The sequence below is a fragment of the Myotis daubentonii genome, chromosome 10 (genome assembly GCF_963259705.1).
Source record: "Myotis daubentonii chromosome 10, mMyoDau2.1, whole genome shotgun sequence".
Classification (NCBI taxonomy): Eukaryota; Metazoa; Chordata; class Mammalia; order Chiroptera; family Vespertilionidae; genus Myotis; species Myotis daubentonii.
In genome coordinates this window covers 48,862,593-48,874,760 of record NC_081849.1, presented here as the reverse complement: position 1 = coordinate 48,874,760, position 12,168 = coordinate 48,862,593, and the positions used below count along the sequence as shown (strand labels likewise).

At 38.1% G+C, this 12,168-nt stretch overlaps 1 protein-coding gene across 1 annotated transcript in view; it reads right to left on the bottom strand.

Moving 5' to 3' along the window:
- The window catches only part of COL1A2 (collagen type I alpha 2 chain), a 36,304-nt gene extending 24,778 nt beyond the window's left edge, over window positions 1–11,526 (bottom strand). The window contains exons 1-12 of the mRNA XM_059712335.1: window positions 11,214–11,526; window positions 8,484–8,494; window positions 7,888–7,902; window positions 7,220–7,255; window positions 5,980–6,072; window positions 4,646–4,699; window positions 1,709–1,753; window positions 1,542–1,595; window positions 1,394–1,447; window positions 1,020–1,073; window positions 552–605; window positions 5–58 (exon numbers count right to left, since the gene is read on the bottom strand). Coding sequence (XP_059568318.1) covers window positions 5–58; window positions 552–605; window positions 1,020–1,073; window positions 1,394–1,447; window positions 1,542–1,595; window positions 1,709–1,753; window positions 4,646–4,699; window positions 5,980–6,072; window positions 7,220–7,255; window positions 7,888–7,902; window positions 8,484–8,494; window positions 11,214–11,283 — 594 coding nt within the window. The 5' untranslated portion in view covers window positions 11,284–11,526. The remainder of the gene's footprint in view (window positions 1–4; window positions 59–551; window positions 606–1,019; window positions 1,074–1,393; window positions 1,448–1,541; window positions 1,596–1,708; window positions 1,754–4,645; window positions 4,700–5,979; window positions 6,073–7,219; window positions 7,256–7,887; window positions 7,903–8,483; window positions 8,495–11,213) is intronic.
- Window positions 11,527–12,168: the final 642 nt, after the last annotated feature.

Here is a 12,168-nt window from a genome sequence, read left to right as displayed (position 1 = left end):
TTACCTTAATACCTGGAGCACCAGGTTGTCCCTTCAATCCATCCAGACCATTGTGTCCCTGAAAGGCAAATCCTTATTATTAAAATGCTGTTCCATGGCAGCGCTCGGTCAAATCAAACATCTTTCTCTGCCGTTACTATCTCCTGGCTAACTCCTGTGACCGCTTCGGTAGAATGCAGTCCCGGGGCTCCGGCACCTGGTAAAGCCCTTCTTTTCCCTAGGAAAGCTCCCTGAAGGGGAAACAGAAGGATATAGGACTAGCTGCTCTCTTTAGTCCCTTCCATTTTCAATCATCTTCCTATCTTTAGATGCTGTAAATACCTCTTAAGCCATTTTATGCAATTTTCTCTGTAGAGATCCCTGCTCCTTGGCAACTATGAACAGATGGAAAGAAACTACTTCCCAGTGATCCTTCACTCTTTGACTCTCTTCACTCTGGCAAACTCCAGGACTTTGGATGCAAATATGTGTCACCCAGAATTTTAAATATAGTTGAGGTTTTTCCTAAAAATAATCAACGTTTTCTCTCACGGGGAAAATAATGTGCTCACCCTAATGCCCTTGAAGCCAGGAAGTCCAGGAGTCCCAGGGAAACCACGAGCACCCTTAAGAAAAACACACACAAGAAGACACATGAAGTTTTTGTTCCAAATAAAAAGGTAATTATTTCTTCCCCACCGAAAGATTTTTTTCTTATCAAAATTCGAGCTTGGAATCAAAGACTAATATATATTTTAAGCACAGAATAGTAAATTAACTTGCTCTATTTGAGTAACTAATACTGTGGTGTTTGTAGAAAATACTGTGTTTAGCTGTTCATAGTGTGTTTGCTGTAATCGATATTACATTATTTGCATTAATAAAAACTGTCCACATTCTTATTTGTCAGATGTCTTCAATAAGTGTTATAAGTATGCAGACCTCTAGGTTGTTATTTAGACTGAAGTTAGTTTTAGCAGCAATCTTATATGTGAGATGCCTCTGATGTTTGGACTGTATACTGTTGTAAAAAGTCTTACCTGTGGCCCAACAACTCCTCTCTCGCCAGGTCGGCCAGGTTTCCCAGGGTGACCCTAAAACACATAATTAAGCATTAGAGGGTTAACCTTTCCTTGGTAAACTCTCAGATGAAAGTGGGGGATCTTGGTTTTCACAATAGGGAAAAATGGCATCCCATAAAAATGAGGATCCAAATATATATTTAATTAAGAATTATATTTTCTTAAATACAATCCAATTAATTAATATTTCACTAACATACTATTTTCCATATGGGGTCGGTTATATCGGGCATATTTGGCTCTTGGCAGAATACTTCATTTGAAGCTAGAAACTCTCCTTGAGGCAGGAGGATTTAAATGGCACTTGGAAATGCTTAGGAGTAAATACTTACGTCCTCACCAGCCTTGCCAGGAGGGCCAGCTGGACCACGAGAACCCGCAGGACCCTAGAGAATGGGAGACCCATCATTGTGTTAGGAGATATCAATACATTTCTTTTTTAAAAAAAGTATTTATCACAAAGGGGATGAATGTACTTACAGTCTGACCAGGTTCACCAGGCTCACCAGCAGGTCCTTGGAAACCTTGAGGGCCCTAGGAGAAAACAGTACGCCATACTTCAAGCCTTTATTCAATTCTATCGTTTTACAGAAGAGCTTTTTACATAAAGGCTTTTTTTTCTTTTTCCACAGGCTTTTTGTACTTACAGGGGCTCCAGCTGCGCCAGGAGGGCCTCTGGGTCCCATCAGACCCTGGAAACAGGACGGACAGAGTTAGCACTGACAGTGGTCATGGCCTTGGTTAGGGTTAGAGCCATCACCATAGACATTAATGAACAGCTGAACAGAATGGTCCTGGTTTTATTTCATAGTTTTTGCCCTTCGCCAAAGAAGCATTTAAGGACCCAAGTTTCCTCCACTATTACTCTGCCTTTGCCTTTTCTTTTTTATTAACCCAAATCAGTAGAACTCAAATTAGATGGGAAGGCCACAGGGTCCATCCTTAAAATTGTGCACAGCGGACATAGTGAGATTGTTCAAATGCAATGAAGTGCATCAGTCTTGCATAGTTCAGAATATGTGACTACCTTCTATGCAGCTGACGAAGCATTTCCATTTGGATTCCCTTGATCATACGTCATCTCCCATGTCATCCTTAGCTAAAAAGTGGATATTTTTATTGCCCCAAGGGCATAAATTGAAAAGGATAAAAGAATCCTTCTTAATGATTAGAGGGAGGTTTGTTATAACCTTATAGCTCCTTTAAGGGCTGTCGGTGACTGATGAAAATGTCAAACAAAATTGGATGTAATGAGGGGTAAAGGAAAAGTAAAATGTTATTGAAACTTCGGACTGGAAGGGCCTATTGTATAATATTATTATTGAAAGTATGGCCTGAATGGAAGCCAATGGTTCTCCCCTTTGTTCTTTATTCTGTAGCACATAAGTAGAGTAAAACAGAGTGTTACTAGTTTGCAAGGCAAATATCCATTCTTGATTCCCCTTTGCAGTAATCAATGCCCGTGCAAGCTCTTCTGTAGGGGCCGTTCCTCTACTGCTGAAAATATCACACAGACAAGTCTCCAGTAATTTGTTCATGACACACAGGGACTCTGCTGTCAAGCCTGCCCCACTGTGTTAATGCCAAGAGTGAAATGATATGAATTTTATGAAAAGGCACATCATCTTAATTATAAGAATTATTTATTTGGTCTTGGAAATTGCCTCGACATTCAAAGAAACTGTCACTTTTCAATCCAAATATCTTTTTAGGTATACATTAAAAAATAATTTCCTTTGACAGCATGAGTTTTTAATTATATTTATTCATTTTTCCGTGTATTTGCCACAAGTTCATTTACATAAAAAGGAGTTTATTTTGTGGAGGCTGTGAGACAGACAATGAGTATTCATTAATTCAGGGAAGAACCCTCTAGGGTTTTATAGTTATTGATTTTTGAACATGGAAAATTATTTTAATGCTTTATTGCTGCCTATATTTCCTATTTGTGAAACACATATCTGTTGATTACATATGACTGTGAATGTGTATGGATGTGCAGGTTTAAACAATATTTTATTGATATTTAAAAGTAAAACACTCTGCTCTATGCTCCCCAGAGAGGTGTTCCAAAGTCAGGGGAATCTGAAATCCATATTAATTTTCTGGGCTTATGTAGTCTTTTTTTTTTTTATTAGTGCTTTGTTTTTTCCCCTTTAGCTTCTTCTTAAAATATAGGTATTGCTCACTTGAAATTAGCCATTTCAACTAATGTCCAACATTAGTTGAAATGGCTAATTTCAAATATCCAATGTAAACAAAGCCAGAAGGAAATCTCTAATTCTTAATTTCCTACATGAATGTTTTAAATTACCAGGAAAAGTCAGGAAATTGCAAATCATCAATTAAAGGCACATAACTTTCAAGTGAGAGTTTTAATTTACAGAAAATATTATCTTGCCCTTATAGTGTATTAGTTTATTGTGGACCATTAACTACAGCCAAACATCTTCTTTTGAAGATAGAGTACAGAATACATTATTCAGGTGAAATTTATTTTTCAAGGACCTTGTTAGCTTTGGGCAGATAAATACCTTTGTTTGGAAACAATTAATTAAAACCCCTAAATTTTATGTGTGCATTAAACTGTAGTGTTTAATCAACTTAATGTCTTAACTTCAACATATTTTCCCTCTATTTTATACATAATATATACTATTGCATGCTCATATAGGTTTCTTTTTCTTAATAGCTCTCACTAATGCTTGTTAAAAGGTTCACTTGTTAAAGATAGATCATCATTGTCATAATCATATAGGAAACTTTTCTATATGTCACTCATATTATAGCATATATTGATGAACATTTGTGCTGAGAGATATAAGTGCTAAATTTTACTCACATTCTCTCCTATTAATTTGTAATTAATAGACTAAAAAAGAATTTTAATCAAAACGAATAAAAAGAAACATTTCCTACATTTCCAACTCCTTGTGGGAGGGTGAGAATCTATCATATTTACTACTATACCCCCAATGCATATTACAGTTTGGGGTTCATTGAAGGCCTGAGAAATACTTGTTGAATAAATTAGTATTTTATTCAAGCACTAGATGCATGATGCCATCCAGTATCAGACATCTTGTCTGGTGGTTAGTCCTAGTTTGTCATTAGCCACCTGCATGACCTCAGGAAAGGGCTTAAACTCTCTAGTTATGCAGTGAATGGTCTGGACTAGAACTTGCTGATCCTTTCCAACAAGTTTATAAAACATAATACTTCTGTGTCTCTAATGATGCTTAAAATTTGAAACAATATCAAAGGATGTAAAAAATTTAATCAGAGTGGTCACTGTTTTGAATTAAATTGATTTATCTAAGTTATGATTACTGTGTCTAGAGATTATTTCTTTGATATAAATATCTGATTTATTCTAAGAGGCATGTTTGTAGAGAAAATTGAACTCCCTTAAACTAGGCTTAGATTTTTTAATATATTTGAATACCAAAAAAAGTTGCTGCTTTTATCTGATCTAAGTATTGAATGCTACCTAGGTAGCTAAATAAATGGCAATGTGAAATTTAACATAAAAGAAATTCTCTATTCAGTAATTTTTTGCCTAAGGTAAAAAGAGATAAGCATACCATTGGTCCAGGGCCACCTCCAACTCCTTTCCCATCGAACTGGGCAGCAAAGTTCTAGAGGAGGATAACATAAACAAACATGTGTATATATTAAACTTAAGCATAATAATTACCAGCCATATAGTTCATTTTCTTATTCTACTTGTAAAGATATTTCTGTTGTTCTTTAAAAGGGAGCAATGCTTTTGATATAATTATTACTTTAGAATTCCATATCAAGCTAAATTCCTAAAAAGTCAGGGAAATAACAAATTTTAAATTTAAGCCATACCTAGTTTGAAGTGGGGAGCTTCCCTGCTTTATTTTCCAAGCCCTTTCGTGCTATGTTCATCCTGTCTCTCCACTCCCATCTCCAACCCCTCCTCTGAGGAAAGGGAGTTTTCTAAACTTTCAAAGTAACTGAAGGCCTCTGATAATTAAGCTGAGATCAACTCTGCATTTCCACCTGTTGCCTCACTCCTCCAGAACTATACAAAATGACTAAGAGATCTTTTTCTTGCTGGAGTTTCAAAAAAGATATAAGGAGTTTTCAAGTTTAGAGGGAAATTAAATTAAAATGCCCCTTGGAAGATTAAACTTTTTAAAAATAGTTCACAGTAATAACTTTACTGTTAAAGATCTCTCTTATAGTGGTAGATCTATTAAAGAAGGCTCCTTTTAATGCACCCAATAGATAAGCAATCATAATAAGATCTTTGGGGGAGAAAGGTCTTATTTTACAGGCATACAGTTGAGTATTGGAATCAGGCTTCTGATTCATAGTGCTAACCAATTAAGCAAATATGTTTTCCTTCCTGCAGTGAGGCCATTTGGCACTCATACCATTGTTAAAGACATAAAGCTAAAAGAAGATATTAATGAAAAAGGGAAATGTACTTTTCTCAAATTAGTTTCAGGCAAATTAAAACTAAACTGCCTGAATGTTGGTTCAGCAGACTTCAAGCCAAGGAGAACAAAAAGAGTAGAATGTTTGCGAAATTGCTTAAGAGCAAGGATTTCAGTTATAATTCAACCTAATCAAACTCTTTAATAATGCAACACCTCTTATTTGTGCCCTACTGATGAAAGATATTAAATTCTCAAATTAAATAATGGTTGTGAGGGCTGCCGCTCCCTTCAGTGCACACAAAGACCAGTCCTGTCATTGGCAAGAGCTCATAAAGAGACGGGCAAAGCAGAATCTTGAATGAAGAAACCAAAGAAATGAAATAAAATATACTAATATCCACATAGCAAACTTAACTGCTAAAAATAAATTCTACAATGAGCCTTCTTCCCATAGAGGTATAAGAAACTGAAGATAGATAAAAGTTAAAAATACGTAAGACACTTACCCCGCCAAGACCAGGGGGGCCAGGAGGACCAGGTGGGCCAGGAGGGCCTGGGATACCATCATCACCATCTTTGCCTGGTGGGCCTGGTGGACCCTGTATGTAAAAAGCAAATTAGGTCAGGATTAGACAGATCCCACAGGAATTTATATGTGGAAAAGGATACCTAAGAATACACGTGGTAAAATTAGTTGTTTAGACCTTTCAATGTGCAAGTGGTGTGGAAATTTAATATGCCATATTTGTATCTTATTAAAACGGACTTATGACATGAGTCTATTTTAGAAGGAGGTTTAGTAACTGATATATGAAGAAGACACAAGACAAGGTAGTTTCTCCGTGAGCAGGAATATTTCAGCCATTGAATATTAATTCAAAATGGAGCTCCAGCATTCAAATAAAGGTAGAAATTACAGCTAAAATGTATGATTCTATAAACTTTATGTGGGTAACAGTGCACAGGGATGAGCTATGCATATTGATTGTCACTTTCTGACTGCAATGAACTTATTCCATTGTTCTGGTATGTTATGTATGAATAGCGGATTAATTAATGTGATAATTAATAAAGCAGTTTTATCACAGGGTAGAAAATCCTGCAGATTTCCTACCATTAACACTACTTATGTCGTTAAGTAATTTACTGTCATAATGCTACCTCTAATGGTTCGTTTGAGCAGAATACGTTTAAGTCTGCACTTTCCAAAAGATATAAGATACAGGTATTTATGTATTGGCAAAAGCATCATATAATGCAAAACCACATATGCCAAATAAACATAGCAGAGATCTAAGCATATTATGAATAAAATGTAAGCCTAATTTGCACATTTATGACAGGTTGACTGATATTTCACTATTATTCCCAGCTACATAAGACATCTCAATTGAAAAGCAAACAAATGTATTAAAAAGATAAGGACTATGTGGTGGTAGGTAGATACATTTTCATTACGTATGTGTTGGACAGGTCATCCAAAAACAAAGAAAGAAAGATCATGCAAAGAATATGGCTGTCTGTAATAGTTTTGCTTTTTTTGAAGGATAATCTTAACTTGAAAAGAATATTGATTATATATAATAATGCTCATTTGCTTCTTCTGTAGTGGGCATTATCTGCTTAAAAGGTGGTACAATTACCTGGATATATAATATTCCTATAAATTGTCAGTCTTCTGTAGTTTCTAGTGTGTAATTATTCAATTACAGGCCAAAGCCCTTTAATAGTTCAAAAATTACATACCCTTTCTCCACGTGGTCCTCTATCTCCATTTGGGCCCTACGAGGAAGATACAAATAGCACAATTCTAAATGTCTAAGCAATTTCCAGTGAACAAGCAAAGCATTCTGAATAGAAATTAGTTGGTGAGACTGATCTAACTACAATGTTATTAGATAATAGATATAAAAATAGCAGAGTACAATAGAGTAGATTGTTTTTATTATAATTATATGTAATATTTTTAAAGTGGGAAGTTGGAGACTCTAGTCCCCAGTCATTAGGCCAATATTCTAACTACTATATTTAGAAAGATGGTGCCTGTGGGTAAAATTACCATTTTGTTACATCGTTAACATCATATTTATATAGTCAAAGCTCTTTAAAATAAACTTTCATCTATTACCTATAATTAACATAATAGTCATTTCATCTTCAGAATAAAAACGAGTCTTTCTTTTTGTCTTTACTAGGTAGATCACCACTTTTTATAAGTATAATTAGAGATGATTCTGGAAGATAAAACTTTATCTTAAACATCAAAGCTACTTTATCTTATGGTTTAGCTAATGCATAGTTATGTGGGCAAGTCTTGGCAAAGTCTTTTTCTTCTATAGTCTACTATAAATTTATTAGAATTAAAAGTTATCACTGATCATTTCAGATACTACAGAGAAGTATTGGACTCTTACCTTTCTTGCAGTTTCCTAGAAAAGAAAAAGTGAAAGATTATTATGAGGAAAATTGTATACATGTATTTTAAAATGAATCTCATTTTCATGTAGTATACAAATATAGTTATACCGTGCATTAATATTACCTTTAAATTTCAAAGTACAACTTTAATTTGTATAAATAAATAAAATATGTATAGAACCAAAATATATACTTATCTGTAATTATGCCTCAAATTCAATTCATGAACTAAGTATTTGTTCATAATACTTGCAGATGATTCCAGGGGAATGACAAGATTCTCTAGCTGTGAGGTCTTCTGCTCTATGGTAGCTGATGCTTAAACCCGAACTTCCACTGGATTATTTACTCTCTATTTCTTATGGGTGTTCTTATGAGATTGGTCTTATTCAGTAGCCCCGCCCACTTTAGAAGTGGGGGTGGGTACTTTCTAAGGCAGCCACAAAGGTTTGACGACATAACTCTTGAGGATTTTCTTGGGAAGTCAGTTTGGTCAAAACCAAGGTCGCCTCCCCTTCTTTCCCCAAAGAGGACATTACTGTGGTCAAGGCAATCAAAGTGTATAAAAAATTATCAAAATAATTTTACTTACCTCTTTTAAAGCTGTAGAAGAAATGGGAAAATAGGGAATAGTTATTAGTATTATTTCACTGGCCAATATCAACGATCACCAAGTAGATATATTAGTCTATAAATTAACTTACCTGATTAAAGAACCAATTGCTTTTTTTTTTTTTATTAAGGATATTCTAATGACTTGGAAATTATGCAGGTCAATAGTATGGCAGGGATCAGCAAGGTGATTTGCATGAAATATTAACATGGAACTATTTTGAATTGAATAGTTAATTATTTACCATTTTATAAATCTGTGAAATATTAATGTGTCTGAAGGACATTTCCAATGCTTAGAAATTAAGCTGGTAAAGAACACAGGTATCAAGACCAGTAGGTTGATGAAGAAATAATTTATGGTTTAGATAATTTTTAATATAAATATAAAAAAGGGAAAATTTAGGAAAGTATGTTACCTAAGGTAGACTTTGGTTTTTATAAAACCTTAAGGTTGCCGAAACCGGTTTGGCTCAGTGGATAGAGCGACGGCCTGCGGACTGAAGGGTCCCAGGTTCGATTCCGGTCAGGGGCATGTACCTGGGTTGCAGGCACATCCCCAGTAGGAGATGTGCAGGAGGCAGCTGATCGATGTTTCTCTCTCATCGATGTTTCTAACTCTCTGTCTCTCTCCCTTCCTCTCTGTAAAAATCAATAAAATATATTAAAAAAAAACCAAAACCTTAAGGTTACTTAGTACTTCACTGAGTTTGTACCAATCTTAATGTTATTTTTTTCAAAAAAAATCTGACAAATTAGTCACCATGAACATGGATTCATTTAGACATCTGAAATTTTGTTTTAAATTAGTTCACTTAAATAAGTTCATTTTACCAATATGCACTACTGTTTCCCCTTAGAAGGAATTGCTCTGTATAAATGGAAAAACTGGATTAAAAATCTTGAAAAATAATGGGGAAAATACACTAAAGTAATATCCCCTCCTTTGTCATAATTGCTTTAAGTTCTTAAGACTGAATTCCTCTCCTGTGATATAAAAATTATAGGTTAACACAGGATATAAGTGTGGCCAAGCTGGCAATAAGATGAATCTCCCCCCCAAATTGCTTTAATTAGGTGGCCAAGAAGTGTGTCATTTAGAGTGAGAACATCTGTTCCAATAGTCACAATTCAGGAGGGTGGACCACATTCAGCACTGACATTTAAGGGCAATTTATGAAAATCACTTTTAAATTAAGAAAATGATATGTTTACTTCATTTTGTCCATCAGCAGGAAGAATAATTATGCATGGACTTGATTAACGGAAGTCCTTATGATTTTGGATATTTGACTCTTAGTTACTCATACTGAGCCATTTTAAAGAATATGTATTTGGTAATATTCATTCCAGATGGTAATTGGCTGTGGATCAGAAGGTGAGTTAGTTGCCTTCAAACTTCCTTAGATCTGTTTTCATCTTTTCTCTAGGAGCCAGTTCTTTCCTCCCAACCTCTGATCTCATAAAGAAAGAACTTGGTAATGTGAATTTGTTCAATGCCGTTACTCCTTAGTATCCACAGTACGTATACTAAAAGTGGATGAAGGAAGAAACACAAAAAACCCGCAATGGTAATGATGCAACTGTAGACACTGTGGCATGTGGGCGGAGCAAACTTTTTGGAGTGTTGGGTGTGGCCAGACACCGCTCAAACTCCATCAAGTCACTATCTTTGTCTGGTAATTAGGCAGCCATTTTCAAGACAAAAATGGCCTGATTTTCTTCACGCTTTCTTGATGTGGAAGTCTGGTCATAAAACCTACAGCTGGGAAGTGGCCCTGGGGACCATCTCATCTCTATCTTGCATTTTAGGAAAGGCTCAGTTTGATTTGCCCAAGGTCACATGGTAAATTAGTGGCAAAGCCATGAGAAAAAAACCAATCTCTGGGGTCTCAGATCAGTGTTGCTATTTCCTAATTTGTTGTGTCCAGAATATCTGCTTGTCGTTGGAAACATGTTGAACTCTCAGGCTCAACAAAAGGCAGAGAAGATTTTGGTTAAATAATGTTACCATTTCCATGACCAGGTAATGAATTGAGAAGCTAATATTACTTTTCATAATGTGTCCATTCTAAGTAGCATCCATTTTCCTCCCCAGAATACACTGACTAGCTACTGGGAGTGTCTTTAATCAGAAAGGCAGACAACCTCTCTGTGTAAACCTGAGTCTTCCATTAGCTTAAGGCCCGGTCCCCTGCACTTTCATGGTCCTTCCTGCAGAGGGCGCATCATCATCATCATCATCATCATCATCATCATCATCATCATCCAGACAAGTCTTAAAACACCCAGAAGAGAAAAGCCCTCAGGGCGTTAGTTTTATATTACAAAATCAGAGGGGTTTCCAAAGCAGGTCTCAAGTTCCACACGGTGGGCGTCAGTGCAGTTATGGGGCCTGTTAGGACCCTCATCACCTCAGTTGTTCTATCCCATCAGAGGGAAAAGACCTGTTCCCTTTGAGCTTCGCTAACCTGAACAGACCAAGTTAACAGTCTCACTCCGGAGTTCAGAGAAAAGTTCCCTAACTTTTGGCGAGTCGGGGCTTTTATGGTTTCATTTCTCAGACACGTTACATGTTTCTTATTTACATGCCAGAGAGCCTTCCCTCCAAGCTGCACCTCGAACTTAGTTGAGGCTTTCCTTTTCCTTCTTGCCCAACCGTCCAAACTCTCTCTCTCCCCGCTGCCCCAAACAAGCTGAAGGCACTTACATTGGCATGTTGCTAGGCACGACGTTACTGCGAGCAGCAACAAAGTCCGCGTATCCACAAAGCTGAGCATGTCTACCACTTAGACATGCAGACTCCTTGTGTCGCAGAGCCCTGGGTCACCGGCGGAGGTATCACCTGGCGGGCGCAGGCATGCAGTCGTGGCCTGTACCTCCAACTTAGCCGAAACCTCCTGCCGCCTTGGTGCTAAAATAATAAAGCCCGGATCTGCCCTATTTATACGGCCAAAGTTTCCCTGGCCCGAGGGTGCCTCCAGAAGCGCTTCCACCAATGGGAAGGCTGGGGCTGGGGGCCCAGGCAGCCACAGCTGGGAGGAGACTGCGGGGGCGCAGAGGAGGGAGCGAAGGGGGGAGGGACGTGGCCAAGGGGCTGGCTTCTTAAATTGGTTCCATTCTTTTTGAGGACGTGGACACTTTTGAGGCTTTCAAGGGGAAACTCTGACTCGCTGTCTGCATACCTCCGCCCTCCCCATCCCCCCGCCCTCCCCCGCCCTTTCCAAGTTTGGAAACACTTGTGGACACGTCGGAGCGCTCAGCAGACACCGACGTGGGCAGTGTTTGCGGAGCTCGGGGCCGCGGGGTAGCTGTGGAGGGGACGGGAGCCGGGAGATCAAAGCAGGAGCTGTCCAGCCCGGCCTCACCTGGTGCCCTGCGGGCCACCGGCAGAGTGGAGAGGGCCCCGCGGGCGCGGAGGGGGCAGGGGAGGGGGGATTCAGGACCCGAAGACGTGGCGCAGCCCTGGCTATCCTCCCCCGCCCCCTCCAGCCCGCCCCCCGCCCCTCCCCAGCCCCCGCCTAGCTTTTCTCCAGTCTTTTCCCCTCTTTGGAGAGTGTGTGTGCCCACATTTTCAGCAGTCTCTCTCTCTCTCTCTCTCTCTCTCTCTCTCTCTCTCTCTCTCTCTCTCTCCCCCCCCCCCTCTTTCCTGGCTTCGGGAGAGG